Below are 25,025 nucleotides of genomic sequence, written 5' to 3'. Positions count from 1 at the left end.
ACTTCATTAAAACTAGACGTGACGCTGTAACAAAATATTTAGTGGGTAGTCCTTTGACACCATAATAAATCGCCTGGCCAAAATTTATTAAACGATTTTTGTACTTAGCGCAAGTACCACATAGAACGAATCCCTGACTTTAATAACCTATGAAACACGTCTTCGTTTTTTACCACACGCAATACGAGTTGCAGAGAAAAAAAAAAAAGAAAAAAATGAAAGACTCTTACAATTCCCTGTAATGCCGAATTAGAGCGCAGCTCTTGAGGAGGAGGAGGGGAGGGTATGCTTCTCCTCCTCCTCCGTACTTTCCCCTTCTCCTCTGCTGCTCCCCTCCCATTTAGCGGGAAATGTTCGCTAAATTTCCCACAAAATTAAGCAAAAATGTCCCAACTAAACATAACGTGGAAATCCAATTCAGTTTCCCCACTAAACTTAGTGGGAAAATTCCAACGCTAAATTTAGCGCGAAAATTTCGGCTAAATATTCCCGCTAAATTTAGTGGGAAATTTAACCAAAATTTTCGCGCTAAGTTAAGCGGGGACACTGAATCGGTGTTGATGTCACGTCACGTCCATTTCCCCGCTAAATTTAGTGGAAAAGTTCCTGCCAAATTACGCTGAAAATTTTTCGCTACCTTTAGCGAAAAGTTTCCCCAAATATTTGGTGGCACTATTGTACACTCGTGACGTCACACGTGACGTGTGACGTCATTATGAGGAACGTCCCGTAATATAACGCGCAGTTACGCCAACGCCGCTCAACCCGGAAACGGGCGCCGAAGAGCTGCGCTCTAAAACGAGCAGCGTTCACCCCCCCGGCTCGCAGCCAGAATAAGAGGCCACATGATCTGGGGCCGATTACATGCCGCCAATGTTGATCATAGCCACGCGCTGGGGTTGACAAAGGACAGGACACGCGCTGAGTTCCAGACCTTGTTATGGTTCGGCTATTGTCGTCATTGCAGCGATTCGACAGCGGCCACTACCCGAATGCTCCTCGAGCTATCGATTATCAGGAGCCCAAATCGAGTGCTCACGCAATGCTCCCGTCCAATCTATGAAGCACATTCAAATATCGTCACTCCCCCAGGTACGTCATCAAACTTTTTAAAAAAGAGATTGAGAAAAAAAAACGAAAAAAAAAAACGCTCGCTTTTCTCCTTGAACTTACACCGCAGCAAAGGAGTTTCTCAGTCAGTGGCGTTGCGTGCGAGTATCCTTGCCTCGCGTCACCGCGCGGCGCTTCGTGCCGATATCTGTCCAGGCCACATCTCGGCGCCGGCCCGCGCGTAGCGACGCGCGCCGGCGCTGACGCGGGTGAGGCGCGTGAACAGGCGCCTCACCCGCGTCAGCCCCAACCCTGCGGTTGGGGCTTTACCTCCCAACCACATGGCGTGCTGACGCGAGGGGACGCTGACGCGAACGAAGCGTGTTAAATATAGAAAAACGTTCAATGTGGTTGGGCTTTGATTAAGATAACGACGAGCTAATTAAAAATTCACCCACATATATCTCAATTCACGACATAAAGGAGTAAATCTGTAATTCTCCGCGAAAACCCGGACTTTCTTTCACTGCGGTTCTTGAGCTGAATACGAGTATAATTAGATTGTAGGTTTGAGACGAAGAATTGTCTGACGAGCCGCAAGCAAAACATTCGCGAAAGCGCAACAACGGCCGTTGAATTCAACCACTGCGCTCGGAAAAATCCAGTGCGTGTACTTTCCCACAAAGCACGCGTGAGATACAATTGCTGCCGTCTAAGGGGGAAACTCGGCCAATGACGAGGCTGAACTTATTCAAGTGGCAATTCGGACCAGTTGGTGTATAATCAAATCAGGAAACGCCCCCCCCCCCCCCCCCAACCCCTAAAAAAAAAAAAAGTACCGGCAGAACAGTTACTGCAAATTCTGGTGTAACCTCCATAACGAAAAAGAATACTGATTTGCCGATAAGGACGGTAATCAAAGTGTCACGTAAAAAAGATTATCGCCCTTTGATTTCGAAAGCTTTATGTATTTTTGTAAGCCGTATGAGAACATCTAGCCGAAAACCGTTGTTGGGTAAAGTGCAACAAAAAGCACTTGAAGTAAAATACAAAGTAAATGAGAAGTCATGTACTTCAAGTAAAGTATTAAGTACACCAGACACAATGTACTTGAAGTGAATTACTATAAATACAGTGTATTTATAGTAAAACCCTTCTAGTAAAACATCTTATATGTATAAGAAATTTCTCGGTCCAATAAACGCGTATGATTAAATAATTTCATATTAGAGCGTACAAGAACCTTATGAGAACATAAAAGAACGATATAACATTATATAAGTAATTATAATATACTGATGAGAAGTTTCTTATAACGTCTTATATAATCCTTTAATGTTCTTATATGTGCTTATAAGGATCTTGTGCGCTCTTATATGATCTTATTTAATCATATGCGTTTATTGGACCAAGAAATGTCTTATACATATAAGATATTTATTTTTTTACTAGGGAATTCGTTCCCACATACAGCGTATTCTTTTTAAACTGGTATGCATTGCCCCGGGATGCATCGGCTATTTTCGGAAATGGTGGCGAATATGGGATAAAGTCGAGCGGCCGCAGAGTAATTATCTTTCGGAAATGGCACCCGGTTCGGAAGCCCCTTTGATTTCTGAATTTGGCGCCGCTTGTAGCACCTTGTTTCACCCAAGGGAGTTAGACGTACTAGGAGAGAGCATGACGTCAGCCCCGTATACTTTCCGCAGGCAATCCTTTCGTGGAGGAGTCTCCTGAATATTTTTAACCTCCCCACTTATACGCTGTCCGAACGAGAAGTAGTGAGAGTTCGAAATGGCTGCGGGGAGAGCCGCCCCACAAAGGGAGCGATGCATCGCCTATTTGCGTTTTCGGTGAGGGTAGAACATTACTTCCAGAATTTTTTCAGAATTTACAAAGCATCATTTTGCTATAAAAATTTAACGAGACCAAATTTGGAAAAATGTACTTTGAAGTCGGGAGTTGTACTTTCCTCGGAAAGTACAAGAAAAAATTAATGTACAAATACACACCCAGAGAATGTACTTAAAGTCAACCTTTCATGAACCTACTTTAGGTAATACCTTAAGTACAACGTACCTAAAGTACTTCCCGACACTGCCAAAAACCTGATATCGCCAACTGACGGGGAACATAGGCAACGAGTTCGGTGATCGATAAGGTGTCTCGACGGGCATGTTCACGCGCACGATCATTAGAGCGCCTGCCCATCTGGCCGATTTAAAAAAAAAGCCGCGTGACGTGGGCATTTCACACATGACTACCGTTTAGTGCACTCCGTGCATTTAGTGTGCTGCCTGGTTTTGCAAGGATCTGTGGAGTCACTGGAATTGTTGATCCCATGGCACAACCGCGACAGCTTGTTGCGTGAAAACCAAGGGTACATCGGGAAACTCGATCTTTCCCGAGTACCCGCTTTTTTAATGCAAAAGCATTAATTACCCCATGGAGCGAACTGACGTCATCAGTTTTTGAAGCCGCGCCAAACGGCACCTTCCCCTGTTCCAATGGATCGAAACCTATCATCTGAAGCCGATTTGAGATGGATAGGCTCCCATTGACTGGCGCGCGTCATGGTTTCAAGGGACGAGGCTCCCATTGGCTCTCGTGCGGCGTAGTTCCAGGGAACGCCACCAGAGAAGCCCTCTCTATGGCGGCGCAGCGCACGCAGCGGCCCGGCCGCCGGTAAGAGGTGCGGGCCTGCCCGCATAACCCACACGGGCAAACTCCGGAGAGGCTGCACGGCCGAGCTCAGCGCGGCGTGGCCACTTCACGAGAGCGCGCTCTCGGTCGTCGACCGCTACCTCGGCAGCAGCGAAACGTGGCCGTCCACGCCAGTACTCCGCAGACGAACTAAGGGAACGGAAGAACTACATTCATGCTTTCGCACTCACAACTCATAAGAAGTGCTTAGGTGTACTCGGAATTTCGAAAGTGGCTCATACATTCGGCAAATATGGTCCTTCTGTAGGCAACCTGAGGTCGAGGAACTTCAATCGTCCTCTTCTTGGCTTCCTATGTATGAATCCCAAGCCACTGTCCCATGACCCGAGCACCTCCGTTACGTCGCTAGTTAGTGTGTCAGCATGTTCATGAGGAAATCATCCACATGTCTGAAGACTCTGAACCTGTTCGAGTCACGCAGTTTCTCTGAGATGGCCCTTCCGCAGACACTAAATAAAATGTGGCACGAAACCGGCGCCACGCCAGAGACGATGCAAATGCTCCTCTTTTGCCCAAAAAGACCCCCGCTTGAAAGAAACAAATGTCCGCTTTAAGTAAAATGTGAAAATCCCCAGAAAACGTTCGACGTTAATGCCGCAGGAGCTCTGGAGCAAAAGAATATCGTTATGTTATACACTCTCTGACAGACAAAAACTGAAATTTAACATATGTTGAACATACACAGGACCACGGCCGTGCTAGATTCACGCGAGCACGTATCCAGTCCGGTCGTGCTGCCGCGTTGTTTTTCACTGTGAACTCCTACCAACTCGCCCAAATGTTCATTGTAATGTTCTTGGCCACGGTGTTCGCCCAACTAACCTCCGTAGATAGCAGCGCTATCTACGGAGGGACCAATCGTGTACTGGACCAATCATGCACTGGAGGTTAGCTGGGATCAATCATGTTTCTGGACCAGCCATGCACGGGGAAGGCGTGTAGTGACAGCGCTTTGACGCTGTTTGATTGGTCACATCGTCCCGTCGGGTGCGTCTAAACTTACGAATTAAAAAGCCCCTAAAAAGTTTTTTTCTTTCTTTTGAATAGTTTTGGTTAGGACCGCGTGTCAAGTTATAAATATTACGCAAAAGAAAGAAAAAGTTAGAGCACTATTGACGGCGAGAAATTTATTTGAAATTCTGCGCGCGAAGTCCATGACGTCACGGGTCATTCCGGAATGGCCACGTCAACATGAAGGCGAAGCCAATCCACCTCTCCTCCACGTGTCCGAAATGTCGAGAGAGAAAACAAGGAGAAAGGAGGTGACTGCCGACTAAATCGCGTCTCGCGCCGTCAATATTGCACTAAAATATGTAATATTTTTCGCGTAAAATTATTTTTTTACACGCGTGTCACAACCTAACCTAATAAAAGCTTTTTTTTTTTTAAAGGCGTCGCTGTGATCGGCTTTCCACTGCTTTCCACGATCGGTCGAATGCTGACTATGACGTCAGCATTTGATTTCTCTTCGACGAAAACAAGAGGAATGGAAGAACTTCAATTTTGTCGGTGTTGGCAACGTTCGTTTCACAGCGCAATGATTTCAAGCTTCCATCATGCTCATTACAAACACCATCGAACTTGTTGTTCGCTAGATAATGACGTCACGAGAGGGCCACCAAAACATGTCGCTGCTAATCGACCCCTTCAAAACCTACGCCCTCTTACTGTCAGTTTAAATATAATGCAAAATAATGTGCGCCAAAAAAAAAACAAAAAAACAAGCTGGCAAGTTTAGAGCTGATACTCACTTCCAAGAGAGTATAAAATTGATAGACTTGGCATTTCTTTAAGTCTTTTTCGCACGTCACTGTGAATAATTTTCAGACTGACCGTAATAGGGCGTAATTTTTTTAATGATTCACAGGGCCCGGGGCTGGGCAGAGATACTCCAAAAAGTATCCGGGAATACAGATACTGTGATGCATTCATTTTAAGGCAGATACTGGGATACATGTGTCTTTTAGCCACGGGATATCCCCGAGATACTTTTGCAAATACGGCGAAAAAGTATTTCGAAATGCAACTAAAAAAACTTAGAAATACAATCGTTCCCGAAAGGCGGTACGTGCGGGGAGGCGAATGCAAATGATAATGTATAGTTGTGCTCCTATTTTTGTGTCATTTTATGCACTTCTGTTTGCCTCGAACTTTTTATTTATCATTAATGTCGCTAAAAATAAAAAAAATAAAATAAAAAAATTATCTTCGGTGAACCACATAGTTCCTGACCGGTAAAGACTGCGTGCCTTGCTTGACAAAAGGCGTCTGCACGAAATGAGTCATGTTTTTCCGTGAGGGCGCATCTCAAATGTTGTATAATATGTTTATGAGTCACCCATAGTGTGGAGAGATTAGACAACAAAGTCGAACCTTTTCTACAATTCTTGCAAATAACCTTCCTTAAACCAGCTTTTTTTAAATGATGGTGACCGTGATGGGATCATGTTATAGGGTGGGTTCATATTATAAATTCTGAAGCACCTTGCGCCAAAGAGGTGTGTTTATCTTTAAAATTTATCTTAAAAAGGGGCAACAAATGTAACGAGATAACCAAGTCTGGCAAAGTATCGCGAAACAAGCGATGCATTGTAAATGTATTTTGCTACCGAGATCCAAATAGATTTTTTTCAAATGTATCTCGATACATGTACTCGATAGTATTTCTAAGATACTTTCGCAATGTGTTTGTGTCGCGATACTGCCCAGCCCTGCCGTAGGCTGTACACCGGTGTGAAAGATTAAATTGTGCTGTGGTTTGCTTTTGCCTTGAAATGCAGCAAAGTCTTCATGGGTGCGCGTGCGCGAAGTCAAAGCTGCAAGCAGCTTTCGCAGCTAGGATATGGTGTCTCTATTCTTGGTTTACGGCAAGTCAGTTTGTTGCCACATAAGTACCCTTGTAGAGGACTGTCCAAGCAGGACACTTCAGAAATCGTGAGGCGACACAGCCCCTTCAAATGTCGTGGTTGAAGTCGGGCATTCCGATTTCTGATTGAGCACCAGCGAGCTAACATTGCGGCATTCCTCCTCGCTTCCTCCGCTTTTCGGTGACCTCGTCATACTTGACGCCACACGCCACCTGTCAATGTTGTCCATCTGCTCTGCCGGGCCCTCGTATCCTTGGCCGTGTTTCAAAAGTTACTCGAGGCTTACTCCGGAGTAAGGGTTATGTACCTTTGCGTTCGAGAACCTACCCGCGTCAAACGTCGCTCAACCTGTGTTATTATCTGACAAGATTCGCCGGAGTAACTTGTATCTATTTTGGCAAGATTTCGGACACAGCCGTTTCTTTTCCCGTTTTTCGGGACATGAAGAGCAGCGGAGGCCTTGAGCGATTGACCGCAAGTCAACAGAGCTTTTGAGTGGCTGTCCGGACCCACGTTATGAGCATGCTCAAGGCCCTGTGAAGAGCACAAGCAAACTTTGACAATAAAAAAAAATATTTCCGCCCGGCAAAAAAAAAAAAAAAAAAAAAAAAAAAAGATGGGAGTGGATTGCCGCGTGACTTATGTCGGAGTTGTCTCTCCCCACAATTTTCGAAGTGTCCTGTTTGGACAGGCCTTTACACGGGCACACTTAACTCCATGCAGTTACACTAAGCCACAGTTAGCACACTATAGTTTTGGACAGCGTTCTGTGGCCATGCAGTCAATGCTATGGGCCCACGTGCGCTTGCGCTTATGGAGCGCCCATCGAAGCTGTGCACGCGCTCTCTTAACTTCTGAAAGAGACTGTTCGAGAATATAGTCCGGTAACTGTGGTGACGTGTAACAGCAGAGTTTCAGATTTCTGCGATGCGCAGTTTGTTTTTGCGGATAAAAGAAAAGTTTTTTTTTTTTTTTTTTTTTTTTGTAGATTACAACGTCTTCAGCAGGTGACTTACGGTTAAGGGAGCCCGTGTAACATGGCTGTAAGAAAGGGAGTGTAGAATCTGCATGAGACCCCATGCCCACAAATAAGTCCGTGAAGGGGAACAAACAGCTCTACTTAATAGACGGTGCACCCCGAAAATACTGAACATTTTGGTCGGATGTGCTGTTGTTCCTTGAGAATCCGCCATATGTGACTAAAGTTGCATCCCCAAATGGTGTACCGCTAAGATCCCATTTTCTGGGAAAGTATATATTTCTCGTGATTACCTTTTGCACTGGAACTGATCGATTAACTGATCTGCTTTTTCTGATCCGACTTTGAAAATATATCTTGCAGACAAGATATAGTACAAGTCAGATATGTGGAGATACGAGGGAAGTGAATTGGGGTCTCATCCTTCGTTTAGCTAAGGTCATACCTCTTTTCTACCACGGGCGGGCCGCTTGCCCTTATGAATCAAATTATAATTGCCTTGTGCTTACCCTCCGAACCATACCTAAAGTGACATAAAACGTTTTTTGCTTTTATATAAATTTCGCTAAACACCGTGTAGATATAATCACCGATGGTAATCACCTACATGCGTTCGTTTTTAACTATACGTCCATTGACGTTCTCTCAACTCGAGGCTAGGACAAGACGTGTTCTGGTTCCGAATGGCATCGCCATTGGTCGTTACAGCCACGTGGTCAACAATCCTTGGAGTTCGGCTTTTTCCCTCACCGCCACTTATGTGAACCCCGGAATATTCACGGGCGGAATGATTTGTCACCGAGAGCGGTCCGACCGGCGACGCAGTGGTCGTGTATGCAATCCGCGAAGCATTCGGCCGTGACGTGAGCGCCAAGCGTGCCGTAGATATAGCAAAGTCAGCAACTTTTTTAGAGAAATGAAAAAATATATAAAAACATTGCATTTTTATTAACAAAGTTTTATGGCGAGGATCACGTTTCTGGTTTTAAGAATAATCATATCACAGGCTAGTCATCTTCTGTCTCACTATACAACGTGCAGTTTAATGGCAATACAAGTGGGTTTGTCGGTCAAGTGTGGGCTATGCAGAGAAATTTGACGTGTGTGTTGTCGGGGGCAAATCTATGCCCCAATGCGGATCGCAAGTTCGTCTGCTTCTTGCACAGGGGTCGCGGTGACGTCAGAACGCCGAGGTCTGATTGGCTCTGATTGGAAGAATAGTGGGTAGACCTCAATGCTAGATGCCCTGAGGCCTATCTACTATCCATTCAATCGAACCAATCAGAGCTCGGCGTTCTGATGTCACGGCAAGCCCGGCGCAGAAAGCAGACAAGCTTGCGGTTGTCCGGCCTCCAGCGCGGGCTTCCGACATTCTATAACACGCCTCTGCGTCTCGCGAAAAGGATGTACATGTTTTGGCGGTAGCTCATAAACATAAACGCCTGCGAAGAAAATGAGGAAAACAGGGCCGTTTAATGCGATTAGGTGCTTGCTCAAGTCTTAGCTCTTGATGGTATGGGATAGCAAGTCGTCTGCTCCTTGCGCAGGAGTTGCGGTGGTGTCAGAACAACGCCGAGCTCTGATTGGCTGTGATTGAAAGGATAGTGGGTAGACCCCAATACTGGATGCCTTGAGGTCTACCCAATATTTTTTTGTTCGATCAGCTAATAACAGCTTGTCGTTCTGGCACCAACCCAACCCCTGTGCAAGTAGCAGACGAACTTGCGCTAGCTCCGCGTTGGCTCAAGAGTCTAGCAGCTCCGGTAGTCCCTTCAGAGCAGACAGCCTGCACTTGACGAGAAAGCGAAGCCTAGGAAGTGAATACAGGGAGTGAAAGTGACAGAGAAGGAGCGAAGTGTCCTTTGCGATTACGATAGCCGCCGCGGTGCTTATCAGTAAGTCTACCTGCTACCTTTTGACCTGATTTCCATACTGTCCCTCACTGAGCTCGGCGGAACCCCGTGAAGATGTCGGCCGTCCGGCTGAAAACTGATTTACGTGGTGGGATTTTACTTCGGATTTCGCAGCTGCGATATGTTGATCACAACAACTTCCACCGCGCTTCTTTTTTTTTTTTTTTGTTCAGGCATAAGCATTTTTGTAGAGAGAGCGAATAGTGAAACGCTTCATTTAATGCCTTCCTTAAAAAAACCTGTGTAATTAAATGTTATTTCTACACACTCGTTCATACAATTCCCTAACACAGATTGGAAAAACAAAGAAAGTAATAATGTGCATGTTGGTTTTTTTTCTTCTACTAATTTCATTCAAATGCATTTACCATCATACGCCGAACGGAACCTTAAGGCATCTTATATGTTGTTTGAATATCTACAGAAAATTACCCAGCAACAAAATAAGCGAATGACCTGAGCAAATTTATTTTAAAATATATAATAAAGTTTTCTATAGTTGATTCACTTGTAAAACAATAAAGATAATGCGCCACATGGTCGAGCCAAGAACTACACGCGAGAGCACAAGCACGCGCTCTCAACGCCCGTGTTTAAGAAACTTGGCAAAGCATATCGTATAACGCTCACCCGAACTTCGAAGGCGTCCTCGGCCCAGGACTCGAACTCGCCGCGGCCGCCGCTGCCTCCAGGTCCAGAGACCCGGCACCGCCAGGGACGTTGGGCTTCTCCGTCAAAGTCGACGTCACCGCCGCCGCCCCGAACACCAGAATCAACCACGACATCGCCAGAACAACCGACGACCAGCGTCCGCAGCATCCGCGGAACGGCGGCGAGGGAATCAGACGACGTCTCTCGCAGACGGAGCAGACGACGGCGTTCCCGCGTGCGATGCCGTTGAGGCGTACCATAGCCGAGAAGACGTCCTTCTCGGAGCGCGGAGGGCTTGCCGACTGACTGACTGGGTGGGTGGCGGGCTCAGTCGCTCGTTTTTTTTCTGGCGCACTCGCCGCGCTGCCGATGAACACGACAGTGGCCGCGGCGCCGCGGGTTGTCGGAGAGCGGGTGCACACAATGCGACAAGGGCAACGCCGTCGGGAGGACTCGTGCTGCCGCCTGGTCCGTTGCCGACTTTTTTTTTTCTTGCGCGCGGGAGTTGGGCTGCCGTGGCGCGGTGTTATCAGTCACTGCTCCGCGGGCTCATGCGCGCGGTGTAGTTGCCGATGACTTCTCTCTCGGCACCTTTGCGGTCGTGTTTATTTCTGTTTTCTTGTTTTTTGAAGGTCCGATATCGGAACCAGATCAAAAAACCCACTACCTCTTTAGGGCCCCTGCGCCTTCTCGCGAGCTCAAAAATGTTGCATGAGCTGGCTGGTTCCGGCAATCTGTTTTGTGGCTCCTGTTTAGCTTTTTTTTTTTTCGGTTTGGAGCTACGCGTCTTTGAGCGTATCCCGGTTGCGTGGACGGAGATCGTTTGCTCCGAAGTTGTTTCCTTTGAAGATTGAAGTTATTTACCTAATTAAGCTCGTGCTGCTACGAGGTTTCGGTGCTTATGTACTGGCGGTTTCGTTTGAAATCGTGCAGGGAAAAGGGGTCATGTCCCAAAAGCTTTGAAGAAAAGGTTTATGATGGGCAATTTATTTACTAGAAAGTAACTAAAAACTGTTTTTGCGCCATATTTTTAGTTCTCGAGTTTTTTTACTTCTAAAGACCAAAGGGGAATAATGAGATCTTGACGATCGTCGCAGGTCGCGTATTTGGGATCTTCGCCAGGCTCAGTTATTTTCCGCACAAAAAAATAACTTTTTAGCTGGCCTCCTAAACTACATTGAAAGCGTGTTCATAAAATATTATTGTTGTTTATATCTATTTACGTAAAAAAAAAATCTAGAACCTGGTCTTTTCGACGATAATGTACCTGGTTTGAACGATAGCTTTTGTTACAGTCAATGTTATAAAAGTAATTGTATATCAAATAAAAGCTTAGACAAATATCCATTGTACAAATACATATCGATATAGACAAGTAAAGTTATCTCAAAAGAAACCGAGCAGAACTATAAAGTTTTCTTTCGTTGTCAAACTGCGAAAGAAAACTTTATAGGTGCAGTATTTGAACATCACTTTCCTTAAAAAGGCAACTTTTAATTTCAATCGTCTTTTTTGTATAACGATCCTTTACAGTTGTCTAAAACATACAATAAATATGCGAAGGTATATATTGTTTGTGCATGTAAATTTGTACATTCGGGAAGGCGACCTTTTTCGTAGTATAATGCAGTAGTAGTATTCATTATTTAGTTTTCGTAGTAGTATATACCACACATTGTGTAGTATACATATATGTATACCATGAAAAGGTTGACCCAAAGTCAGTGAATAATTTACTCGCGAGCATTAAGAAATGAAGCACAAAGCGAAATTTGAAGACATGAACAAAATAAATTTGCGACGCACTCCAAAACAACAATAAACATTCCGAGGACCCCTAAGCACTTCTTATGAGTTGTGAATGCAAAAGCATGAACGTCGTTCTCCCGCTCCCTTAGTTTGTCTGCGGTGCACTGGCTTGGACAGTCACGCGCTCCGCTGCTGCCGAAATCGCGGCCGGCAGCACCCCCCCCCCCCCCCCCCCCCCCCCCCCCCCCCGGCAACGCCTGACACGAGAGCGGCGGCCGAACGCGCGCTCTCGTGAAGCAGCCGCGCCAATGGCTGCATAGGAGCCCTTTTTCAGCCAATGGGAAAATATTCATTTCTTTTGCAGGTTTTTTTTTTTTTTTTTTTTTTTGCGCGATTACAGACGCCGCCGGCTCCACTCCATGGAATAGTTAATGTTTTCGCATTAAAAAACATTTAGGCATGTGGTCGCATAGGTTAAGGTGCATAGTTCAGACTTCCGTGAATGTTCGAAAGATACGTATTGGAGACGTTTGGTTACAACATAAAGGCCGATGTTCTGATGTTCCATAACTTGCAGTTACAAATCGCAGGTTTGGAAGAAGTGGTGAAAAACTAAAGTAACAACGAGTTAACGCGAGCAAGGGGCAAGGGACCGTTTCACACCCCCCCCCCCCCCCCCCAAAAAAAAAAAAAAAACTATTACGATTTGCTTTAAAATGTGTAGAACGAGACGCCGCTTTCTATTCGTAACTGCAATAGGTGGCGGGACGGTAGTCCCAAGATGCCGGAAGAGACGGGGATAGATTCTCCAGAATTATCCGTGTGCCTGCTCGCTGACGCTGGTCAGCGCTCTAAAAATTATTTATTGGTCTACAAATGCGAAGCGTTTAGGGCAGGATAATACTACAGGTGACGGAGATGTTGATGCTCGTTAGGAAAACGAGCATGCCGATATTTAAAAGGTGAAGAAACCTCTACTTGCGAAGCTTTGTGGTGAGCGAGCGTGTCTTAGTCACCGGCCACGCCACTTTTTGCGGTAGAATATTTTTGAGGGTGATGAAGATATCGCGTTTGCGCTTTGCCTGGCCATTACTGCTTTCAAAAGTGAGCCGCGCACGGTGACCGTCAAGCTTCGGAAAAGCAGCGTTCACAGTATCGTTGTCTTCGTGTCACAGGCTCGCAACTCGCTGCTCACCGTCCCGGTTTTAGTGTATTGCCACACGTGATCAAACTGCTTTCTGGTTATTGATAAGAAGTTTGTTACCGCAGGCTACTTTGCGGTATAGCGTTACAACCGGCAGCTCGCGCTGCGCCTTTGATGCACAATTTTCAGCGCACGCCAGGAGCGTTGCGGTAGCCAACGGTAGCCTGCGGCAACACTATGCTAAACCTGCCTGTTAACACAATCGGCGTGTTTAGTGGTGTTATTTATTGCTCTATCAAAAACAAATATTTTAGTATGCCGTACATTTTCTGTACCGTGCTATTTGCAACGTTGCGGCCCCGCTCGCCAAAACTCTCCGTTCTAATCTCTCGTCACGAACGGCTGCAGGTAACACAGACACGCTTGCTCTGACAGTTTCGCGAGCGCATATGGCGTACAATAGGTTTTTTTTTTTTTTTTTCGAGGGTGTTGGAGGGGGTGGGGGTGCAATTGGAAAAGTTAAGGGGGGGGGGGGGGGGGGGGTTGGGTTTGAGGCTTGTGTATAGATCACTGCGCAGCTTTCTACCTTCGCTGACACTCTGGCACACGTGCATCCAAAGCAAGACCAAAGGAAACGGGAGCGCTCGTGCTTGAGGCCGACGAGCTTTGTCTGCAGATCAGCATGTTGTAACATACTAGAGCCACTGCGTTGCAACACGACTCAGCGGCTTTTAACCGAGTCATTTGTCGCCAAGATGAATGGCGGCTGGGGGAGAAAGAGACCACTTCCGCGCTAGTTCTTATGCAAGCGCGGCCCGTCTCTGGCTACAAGGTCCTCCAGACTACTCCGTAAGTGATAGAGATAATCCAGATAACCGCCAAGGCGAAGCGAGAGAAGCAAGCACCGCGTTTTCTTGCCTACTTCTCGGCGAGCGCGTACGATCGACAAGTGCCTTATCAAGCCAGTTTTTTTTTTTTTTTCCCCTCTGTTTGCGGAGAAGACACTTCTCGAGAAAGTGTCTTGGACGGCTTTCAGCAAACCCCGATCTCCATTCCGTCCTCTCAATGAAACGGACATCATTTTCTAGATACCTATTTTACTGGGGAAACGACTAACGCATTCGTTTCGAAGGCTAGTACGTGGACTGCTTGTTGGCGACGAGATGTTTGGGGGATGGCTGCCTCTCGTGGTTCCCATTGTAACGTCACGACCGGGGATTATCGCCTGTAGGCGATAATTTTGACGGTGTGTGTAAAGAGCATAAATGGAAGCCTTAAACCAATGCCGTCGAAACTGAAAGTCTGACATTCCTCTCATTTTAATAAAACGCGAAATGCATCGCACTTACGTCAAGTGAGCGTTTTGCCAATCGCTCGTCTGCATCTTGCAAGTTCGTCTGCTTTTTGCACAGAAGTTGTGGCGACGTCAGAAAGACGCCGACCTTCTGATTGGCTCCGATCGGAAAGATAGTGGGTAGACCTCAATGTAGCTAGCATCGAGGTCTACCCACTATCCTTCCAAGCGGCGCCAATCAGAGGTTGGCGTCTTTCTGATGTCACCGCAACCTCTACGCAAAAAGCAGACGAACTTGCGCTGTGCATAGTATCGGCATCAACTATGTCTTGCACGAACTTTTACTAACGTGTTACTTAATGTACCGAATACTTTTTGTAACGAAGTAACGACCTAGTTACTTCTTAAGAGAAGATAAACGTAACGTGCTCTCGTTACTTTTACTTGAAGTATAATAACGAGGAACGGTGTTTGGTGACTTCTGAAGGGGAACACGCGCACAACACGAGCACCCAGTTCGCGCGTGTAATTTGCACGACAAGAAAAAAAAAAAAAAAAAAAAACCGCTAGAGACATCATAAACAAAAAAGTTTGCTCAAGGTATGTCAGATTATCTGGAGTTATCTTCGAATGAACGCGTTAAGAAAGCCAGAAATGATTAACGATGAAAAATATCGGAAGCAGCTATACTGCTTCATAAAAACGAAGACGCATTCAGAATAATAAGATTATAACGCGTTACGTTCGACCTGACGTAACGTGTTTTTTTGTGTCAGTAACGAGTATAGAAACTTAGCTACTTTTTGACTAAAAAATGACGGTATTCAGTTACTACATCTCAGTAATGTGTACATTTGTGCCTTGCGGTACATTCTTACATTGGGTACGGAGCGCTAATAGATTGCCCGGAACACGTCACGCCTAGCCTTTTTTCTTTTAAGCTGTTGGCGCCTGTTCTTTTAACACTGTTGGAGCACCGCAGAATTCATTCGAGCCTTGGCAGTAGCGCAAACAGTTGACGTAGAGCGTAAGTGAAATAGAAAAACACTGATTTTTTTGTTTTGTTTTTACCTTACGAACAGCGCGGAGCTGGAGGAAAGATAGGAAGATCGTAGAAATTCCGTCGGTTCTAGAGATTATTTCACAATACAGTCACGTCTCATTAATAGTAAGTTTTCGGAGACCGTGTTTCCCCCTCCGCTAAGCCCTCTGCAAACAAGAAGCCGCTACTGCGCCTGCGCGCCGATGGCCTTGACTGTGGAGTTCTGGGTATCGTAGCGGGTTGCGGAGGAGCGTCGCGGGACGGCGAAAACGATCTTCGAAAACTCCCCAATACGAACATCTCCGTTCCCGGAAAATCTCGTTCGCAACCGGAACTTTTAGCAAACAGTTAACGTGTTTGCTTCAATGGGTCCGATAGTGCGGTACGTTGAACACGGTAACGATTTGCCACAATTCCCCAATGTGAGTTGTCCGTAATAACGAAACGAAATTCCGTGCCTTCAGTATACACGGCACGTCGTTGAGAAATGTGTCCCCATAGCGGGACATCGATATGAACGGTATCCACACTGGACAGTTTTAGTGGATCGTCCTTACCACCGATGCCACGATAACGATGCAATGCACGTGCAAAGGCGGGCGGCAGAGTTGCGGGCATCGCTATCACTATTCTGCTTGCCTTGTTTTTAGACTTAACCAAAGCCTTTGATACAATAGATCATGCTATTCTACTAGATAAACTAGAAAGTACAGAATTCAGAGGACCGTTCCTTAGATTTTTTAAAAAATTACTTTACCAGCAGGACACAAAAAGTAAGAATTGGCGATAGTATAAGTGATACCATGAACCTCAGCTGCGGTGTACCTCAAGGATCGGTATTAGGCCCTGTGTTAGTTAATATATACATGAATGAGCTCGCATCTTTGCCCTTAATATCAGATATATATCAATATGCAGACAAGACAGCTTTAGTTCTAGAAAACAGAAATTATAGCATTGCGGCGTCCGCTTTACAATAGGACACTAAACAAATTTTAAACTGGTCTTTGAAAAATTTCATTTTTGTAAATGAAAATAAGACTAATCTAATGTGCTTCAGAACCCATCAAAAGCGTACTGACCTCCCAGAACCCATCTTTTTACGTCCAGCGGAATGCAGGAATTCTTACTGGACACCATGCGCAGCAGCAACAAAATACCTGGGAATTTATTTTGACGAACATTTATCCTAGAATTTGCACACAGATGACCTAATAAAGCAGTTGAGGATGATTTCATCTTACCTATACAGGCTTCGTAGTCATGCGGACATCAGATTAAGGAAAACAGTTTACCAAATCTTTGGTGAATCAAAACTGAGGTATGGAATGATCTACATATATATATATATACATATATATATGTATAAAATAACGAAACCCGGCTTGAGCAGATCCCATTTGAAGAACAGCTCACCGAACTTAATAATCTGGCGATAGGTAATCTGAGGAACTATATAATCCTCACGTCACACTACTTCACGATATACAAGACAAAGTCAACTAGACAAAAATCGCTTAGGGAGACCGAGAAATATAATATTCGGAGGGTACATGCAAATTATGAAACACGATCAAGAAACTATTATGTACCAAATCAATCAACTTCCTGGAAATTTGCAGGAAATCCAGTCGCTACATACAGTAAAAAAAAAATATATTGAAATGGCGTCAAAGTAGGTATTTTTTAATTTGGAAGTGTACCCTTATATTTTATCCATGATCTCGCCTTGTCACTTATGTCAAGTAATTTTTGTCGCTTTTTTGTTTATTTACTGGTTTACGGCCGCTGCTTGCGTTGGTGTTTTTTGTGATGACTCTGCTGTTGAACTTTTAGTCTCAAATATTTCCTTGTTGCTTTCGCGCTTTGTTATCTGCTTAGTACAGGCTGATTTACGAACATAACTTACGGTATCTTTTTTTATATCTTTATATATTTTTCATGATGCTTTTTGCTCGGATAGAAACTTTCCGTGAGCGTTACTTGTCGTTTTCGGTTTTCGCTACTGGGGCATGCAGTGTTTTTTTTCTTTTTGTTTCTTTGTTTTTTTACGCGGGACAAACGTAACGGATACTATTGTAGCATAGTTCAATCCGCAAAGTGTTAATAATTGATGGGCCACAGCACGACACACCAGGGGCTCTTGCATATTTAGTTTTTGTTTTACTCTTGTTGTTTTCCTTTTTACTGTTGTAATGGCTTGGGGGGGGGGGGGGGGGGCAGCACTTATACACATGTACTGCCCGTTCTCACACGCAAGCACATATGTGCTTAAGTGAGACGGATTTAAAAAGTGTATTGTGGACGAGATGGGAAATAAACTATTCTATTCTATCGGAGCAATCAAAACGATCTTCTAAAACTCTATATTAACGAGACATCGCCGCATTCATTTCGATAACACGTTCATCGAAAAACACGAACGCGTGTATACACCAGATCTCAACCAAACGAAAAAGAGCAGCGGAGCGCTCCGCTCGGGGAGCGGTATAAGTTGGTCTATAGCGCTTACAGCTAGCATATACGGTTACTCTATAGCTTATAGAGTAATCGTATGGTTCCGCCTTTTAACCCTCTCATGCATGAATTATAATCACTATGTCAGAAAAAGTTTATACCGTATTGTGGCATTAATGTGAACCGCCACATGTAAAAAAATGTCTAAAAAAATTCCACCCTATTTACAATAGCAGAACTTACATGCCCTCATTTGAGGACAACGTGCATTCTAGTGGTCAAGTGATTCTCATTCTGGTATTTGTGCAATGGTCATTTTAATCAAAATAATGAGTATATTCGGGCTAGGACACGTTAATACTGTTTAATTTCTGTTCCACAATGCTAAAGAAGCAGCTCTCAGCACAAAAAGACGAAAGTGAACATCTCACGAGGCTTGAAAGTCTTTAAAGCACTCAGGGCAGAAAGAAACATCGCAACACTCACAGGTGTACCGCGTCTTGCTGCGAAAGTTCTTACAGCGACAGCGCTGCGCATTCTTCAGAGCCATTTTTCTGGGGTAATTTGCACCACCGTCAAGCCTCTTCTCAAAAGGCACGTCATGCTTGGCCCATTTTTTTCACCGGCTGCAAAGGAGGGGACTTCTGCCGAGACCTTTTCATTCAGCTTAAGAAACTGAAGAGTAGGTAAGAAAAAATATGCTAGCGTAGCTAAAAGTTTTTCGCACGCAAATTCCGGAAAGCCCGCGAAGAGGAATGAGAGCAAAGCAGTGGTTCCTGCATGGTGTCCCTGTTTGAGGACAGATATAGCGGGCATCAAAAGGAAAAATCGGGAGAAACTGTCTCAAAACTTTCATTACTAATACATAAAGTGTGTCTAGAACAATCTGAAAACAATTTTCCTTGCAATGCTCATACAAAGTTTTGCTATAGTAAAAAATAATTACTTTTGCGAACTGTTGCACATGGCTTCTCCATGAATGAAGACGAGGTCAACGAGGTGCGATGCCCTCTGTGCGAGATCCGGCAAGTGCTGCCATCTGTCGGCCGTCTAGGAAAGCTCTTTCGGTCCTCATTTGAGGACACCATGCAGGAAGGCAAGGCATAAAAACATATTCTGTTGAAAAAAAAAAAAAATCTGCTCTCACGTGTGGGCGTAATGCATGCGAGGGTTAATTACCCTAGCCATCACTGGCTACGAGCTCCGCTTGTTCGTTTCGTTTCGTTGAACACTCTATTTACTAAATATAGACCAACTCGGATCTTTGCCGTCACGCCACTGCGATGGCGCTGCTGTCGGCACTGCGCATGCGCCGGAGCGCACATGGCGTCGCGCGTACCGAACATCTGATTATCATTGAACAGCCACTCAGATTACGGCATATTAACCGACGGGAACGACGAAGAACCAGTGAGAAAGCGAGAAGCCTACACATAATGAGCCGGGTCCGTGCGTTTCACACGCTGACTAGTGATAATACATAGAAACAGCCAGACTTTGAAACGTACTGAGGTGCCTTTTTTAGGCGTGACGCAATGCGACATTTCTTTTTGTTTTGTTCTTTGTTCATGGAGACAACGCGCGCGGGTTATAGCCCCGGCTGATACATCGTGCGAAAGGCAGTCTGCAAAGAATGGAGAGTTTTCGGGAGCCGTTTTTGCCCATCCGATATACGGTACAATGGGTCTTCCGGTACGAACTGCGCATGCGCCACCGCAGAAGACTCCTCGCATATGCACAGTGCATACCGAAGGGCCCATCGTATCGGATGTGCAAAACACAGTTTCCTAAAACTTCCTAATAACTGTTTTTTGTACTGACCTCTTTGTGATCTGTTCGATAGATGGCTTGCGCCGACGTCACCTCAGCTGCCAATGGGGTCGTCTTGCTGCCGAATGCTTGCCTTCTCTATGCTCGCTGTACGAACGCGTTTCGAACGAGAACGCCGAACGGCGGACGCCGGCGCTCGGCGGCGCTGGAACGCGTTCCAAGAGAGAGAGTTGAGAAAAAGCGCGGCTCTAACTTTGCGTCTATTAATCATACCGATCGGAGGTAGGAGTTCTGACGTCCATGCGCCCTCTCGTCTGCCCCTCTTCCTCCTCTCCCCCGTTTGTACCCGTTTCTACCCACGTCCCTCGGGGTTCGGGCAAGCCAGCGGGCACGGAGAGTGTAACTAAATATCAGTGAGTCATATTTTAACCGGACGACGCGGAAACCTCCTTTACCTAGGCGACCCGCGGTGCCGAAAGCGCGCGATATGTGACGTCTTTGGTCTTTGGATTACTATTGGTCAGAGCCGCTAAAAGCTTCTTTTTAGTCAAAATACAAAATATAAGTGGCGCGCACCGCTTCAATTATTTATTAAATACTTTTTGTTCATTATTTTAGATCAGAAAAGAAACAAATGCAGTTTATAAAGTACGGAAACAAGAAATGACAAGTCGACATACCCGCCAACAAGCGGCGGAAAAAACGACGCATACTAGAAAGGGGTAGTGGGATCAGGCGCCGACGGGCGACGAGCGTGGAAAGGTCCCGGATGTATGCGGCGGCGCTGCGGTCGTATACCGGCTCGAGAATCCGACCGGTCCCGAGCGTTCCGAAGGCCTTCGGCGCAGGTTTGGCTGGCGATTTAGCTGTTTGTCGGTATGGCAGCTCGAAGTGGCTCCCGTTTTGAACTGATCTTTACCCCGTGTTTGCTGTCGTTTGTAGCCAATGAAGTGTCATTCCGAATTAATCTTTAATACCGCAGCAAATGCAATGCGAGCCGCCCTGGCCCGCCCGCTTCACCTATTCAAACATGCTTTAGTGGCGCCCTGTCGAGCCGTCGACACGGAGTGCGGCAGCCGTGAGCGCTCGCTGAGCTCACTACCCCTCCTCTAGTTTTCGGCCACTCAAGCCAAGACCAATGACGTCATGAAGAAGGTTATTTTTCCTTGTTTTTGTAATTTTAGGTTGCCTATAACTTTAAAATAAAGCGAAATTCTAGAGGTTCAGTGCGCTCAGGTTCGCTGCAAATTAAAAACCAGTCAAAAAGTTGTTGCAGGGTGTGAGGCGTCAACTTTTGTCTTTGTGCCACGGTGGCAAGGATAAATGACGCAGTCTCCACAGTGCTTCAACGCTCTCGGAGCTGTGTATACTTGCGCGAGCACGTGACTTTGTTTGACGCCTACCTTGCAGAAAAGATCGCTCAAATGAGACGAAAGACAATATCGAAGCTACGTTCGATATCATAGCAGTGCGAGACAACAGCACAGCGGAAACTACTTTACCCTCGACAACGTATAGCCCCCAAAAACTTGGACGCGGAGCACACAGCCTCCGGGATTGGCATCTCCGTGAAAGCAAACGCAATAGAACTGTACGGAAACAATAGTCCCCTGAGAAACTTCGGCAAGACAGGGTGTGTGGCTAGTCCCGCGAATCTTTTAGTCAGTGATATTGGAGCATTAGCCGTTAAGAGGTCCGAAGGACACGGTGCCGAAGGACTATTCAAGAAGTAAGAAACGTGAATATGATAAGCCGCGCTTTTTGTTTCTGAAACTGTCCGCCCACTATTAGCGCCCAGATGTTTTTAGGGGTTTCCTTTACCGACGTTGCGACCAGGATTTGTTTCGCCGCGGTTGGAAGGATTCGCATCTGCCTCGCCGTGATTGGCAGGATTTGCCTCGCTGGGAACCGGCGATTTGGCATGCATTACAATGATACAGGAAGGAATCGTTTTGGCCAATCGCGAACTTCGTCCGCAGCGACGCTCTTTGTCGCGCACGTCGCTAATGCACGCTGCAAATAAAATCTGGAGTTTACCTTTTTTTTTTTTTTTTTTTTTGCAGAACAGGGGAGAGGTATTTGCCGCGAGCGATTGAATTATCCCAGCGAATCAAGAAGCTCAGAATAATATTAGACTAAAGAGATAAAATGTGCTAAAAGACAATAGTATGATTTTTCGATGTTTTTTTTTTTTGTGTTCCTTTTATCTAATTGTGTTTTGAGCTTTCTCATCGGCTGTGATACTTATATTGTTCGTTGCGATTGACTGCAACCGCGTTCCAGAGAAAAATGAACTAGTTTTCCTCAAGCTGCGGTAACAATGCGAATGCGATTCCCGACGTAAGCCCTTGTAAGCTCCCGTAACGTAACGGACCAGCAGACAGAGCTTTAGAACGGCGTAAAGACCCCCTTGCGTTAACACTGCGTGTACGACGCACGCAAGTTCTCAGCGGAACGCTGCGGAGCACGTCAGACCAGCACGTTTAAGCGCGAGACACACCTACGACGATACACATGTACGACGAAACATATACGCAAAACAGTTGCAGCGTCGTCTAGACGTGCCCATGCAAGCTGCTCCGAGCAATCCAAGACCGTTATTCGGTCACTCGATCGGATTCTCGCGCTGTCCCGCGCGCGACGGCGGTACATTCTGCTTGCACGATGCGACACCGAAGTGACGATTGACCCCGAGTGAACGGTAGGAACCCACGCGGCGTCAGCGGGTTGAAGGTATTCGCGTCTCCAGCTCGACGCTCGCCCTCCCGCGGCGGAACCGGGAAGCGCTCTAGTGAGGGTCCCCCGATTCTCCTGCTCGGCGGGCACGGCGGAACCGCTCGCGATCATGGCTCGCGAAATATAATTTCTGAATGCAAACAACGCTCTTCACTGTCCCAACGTATAGTGCTGCAGCCGGTATGGGATTGTGTACCTTACTGGAGAGGTTTAGTATTGTGCATAGAATGCGCATAGAAGCAAACGCAAACGGTGTGCGTTTGCGTTAGAGTTGCGTGACCCACGTTGTGCGTGCGCCTCGTCGCCATGCGCGATCCAAGACCGCAATTTTGAGCTCCGCGCACACACAGTGTGGAACACGCAAAGCTAACGCAAACACACAGCGCTTGCGTTCGCTCGTACACGCAATACTAAAACTCCCTACTGTTTCACCGGCTTCCAACGCCAAGGAAACGTGCTGCAGTGAGCAGACGTGCAAGCAAGTAGGCGTTCCTTCGAACTGGAAAGGCATGTGATTGGCCAAACGACGGAGCGTAAAAATGGAAGTAACTAAATGTTATAAATAGATTGGTAATTTAACAAAAAAAAGTTTTAATTTTTTATTTCTATTCTTTCTTTTATTTTTGGGCATTTGGTCTGGAAGGATATTGGCGGCGACTTTGGACGTTTTGCCGATTGTCAAAAGTTGCGACTTTGATAGCAAAATATACTCTACCCACAATTAATGTACTTTTACATGGCTAGAAAGTTTTCATTGATTTTGAGACTATTTTTATTTTATTACTTGGTAATTCAAAATGCTGCAATCGCGACCAGTGATGATAGTTAGCACACTTTTGATTGTCATATTTGTTAGCGCGTTGAAACTTAGATCATAAGCAACAAATTATATTAGAGCTTGAAAAATTACGTATTAAAATATCTGAATTTTAATATTATTATAATTAATACAAATCACAGCAATGTATGCCCCCAATTAACGCCAAGATCACGAAAATACGCCATTTAACCATAATAGTCTTTAAAGAAAGGTATAATTTTGTTTTCTTTTTAACATATAAAAAACTCTGTCATCGTTATCAAGACTGACAAACAGTCAAACACTGGATGTAATATATAGTCCTATGCGTCACGCGTTGCTATAAAAACACACACGCACAGTTCAGCTGTCTGACTCGGATTCCGTCTTTGGGTTGTTGCAGTGAGAACAGCGTGTATTAATTTTTACGTCTTGTGGACATATTGTAAAAGTTGGAATTATTCTCTTATTATTGTGCTGGGAATAATGTTAAATCAATTAATCATCTAAATACCTAAAAACCCATTAAAAAGATCGCAGTTCATTATTTCCCATGACAATTACATGAGCGAAAAAGGGCAGTGAGAACGCACTAATATCAGCAGTGATTTTTTCAACAACTACAACTACAAATATCAGCCTGGATCAAACATGTATGCCACGAAATGAAGTTTCCACGAACAACTGCTATAGCTAAATAATTACGATGTGAGACCAGACACATCTTGAATTATGAAAAATCCGAAATTAAGACCTATATCAAGAAATTAAATCCAAAATAGAGCATAGTTTCGGTTTCGTTCGAGAACTAAACGCGCATCTTTGCGTAAATACTACGCTAAATACCGTTCCTGTTTTCAGGGTAAAGAGAGGGCCTGCGCTCATAACACCCTAGCTTCTTCATATTACCAGAAATAATTTGTGTCGCTCAGTGAAGCCAGAACACTAGGCAGGCTCAACAGCTGCACGCATCTCCGACCGTTACTATAACCGCCATCTTGGAAAATGAGTGGCGCCACCTATAGTTAGTTGGAGTCGCGAATAAAGACGAATGAGATCGTCCGTATCGTGGACGATGGTTTTCGATAAACTTCTAGGGTCGCCCTCAGCCATTTCGGACCAAAGATGCACGCGAAACGACGAGAGAAAGAAACGTGCAGAATGGCGAAAGTCGAAACAACGCCACCAAAGAACACTCGTAATCACACGGACTTGTAGACACACACACGCTGGCGGGGATGACGGAGCAGCGATTCCGGAGCCCCCAAAAGTGTTTCGAGCGATTCCCGCGAGGGCGCGCCACGATCGTGGCCAAACCTTGAAAAAGGCCCACTGTCTGTACATGGCTTGCATGGGACGTCGTTCGCGGCCATGACAGTTTTTTATGCGCCGCTGGCGTTTGGTTCGCTGTGTTAGTCTCACACAGCCCAAGTTGTAGTTCGAAGAAACCAGCAAGTAGAAGTAGCCGTCAGTACCCAGCAATGTGTTCGCCACTTTTTTGTTTGGCATCAAACTCAGTGGCGCCATCTATTGGGTAGCCGCAGCACACTCGGTTCACGTATAATTCCTACTTTTTTCCTCATTATTATGGAATAAGAGTGAATTATGTCTGACAGTGATAAAAGTGGTCATTTCCAAAAGATAGCGTGTATATTTGATTTCGCATACACTGCGAAACCCATCGTCTGGTTCAGGAGCGGAAGTGGTTGGGAGCTTAGGGAGGCTCAAGTGAGGGTGGGCGCAACTGCTAGGTCGGCGACCACGGAACATGGACGCCATTTAATTGCTAAATTTTGCTGGGAGTCTATGGGGCAAAGGGTCGTTTTCTTTCCTAACTCGGGTCATAAAAG

General features: G+C 45.6%; 1 protein-coding gene across 1 annotated transcript in view; it reads right to left on the bottom strand.

The window, feature by feature from the left end:
- Window positions 1-10,665, bottom strand: part of LOC8037463 (fibrillin-2) — a 190,786-nt gene extending 180,121 nt beyond the window's left edge. The window contains 1 exon segment of the mRNA XM_042288940.1: window positions 10,164-10,665. Within this exon segment, the coding sequence (XP_042144874.1) occupies window positions 10,164-10,444 (281 nt within the window). The 5' untranslated portion in view covers window positions 10,445-10,665.
- Window positions 10,666-25,025: the final 14,360 nt, after the last annotated feature.

The sequence above is a fragment of the Ixodes scapularis genome, unplaced genomic scaffold (genome assembly GCF_016920785.2).
Source record: "Ixodes scapularis isolate PalLabHiFi unplaced genomic scaffold, ASM1692078v2 PGA_scaffold11__112_contigs__length_91849675, whole genome shotgun sequence".
NCBI classification, from domain to species: Eukaryota; Metazoa; Arthropoda; class Arachnida; order Ixodida; family Ixodidae; genus Ixodes; species Ixodes scapularis.
Note: the sequence above shows the minus strand (reverse complement) of the source record. Positions and strands in the feature narration are given on the sequence as shown.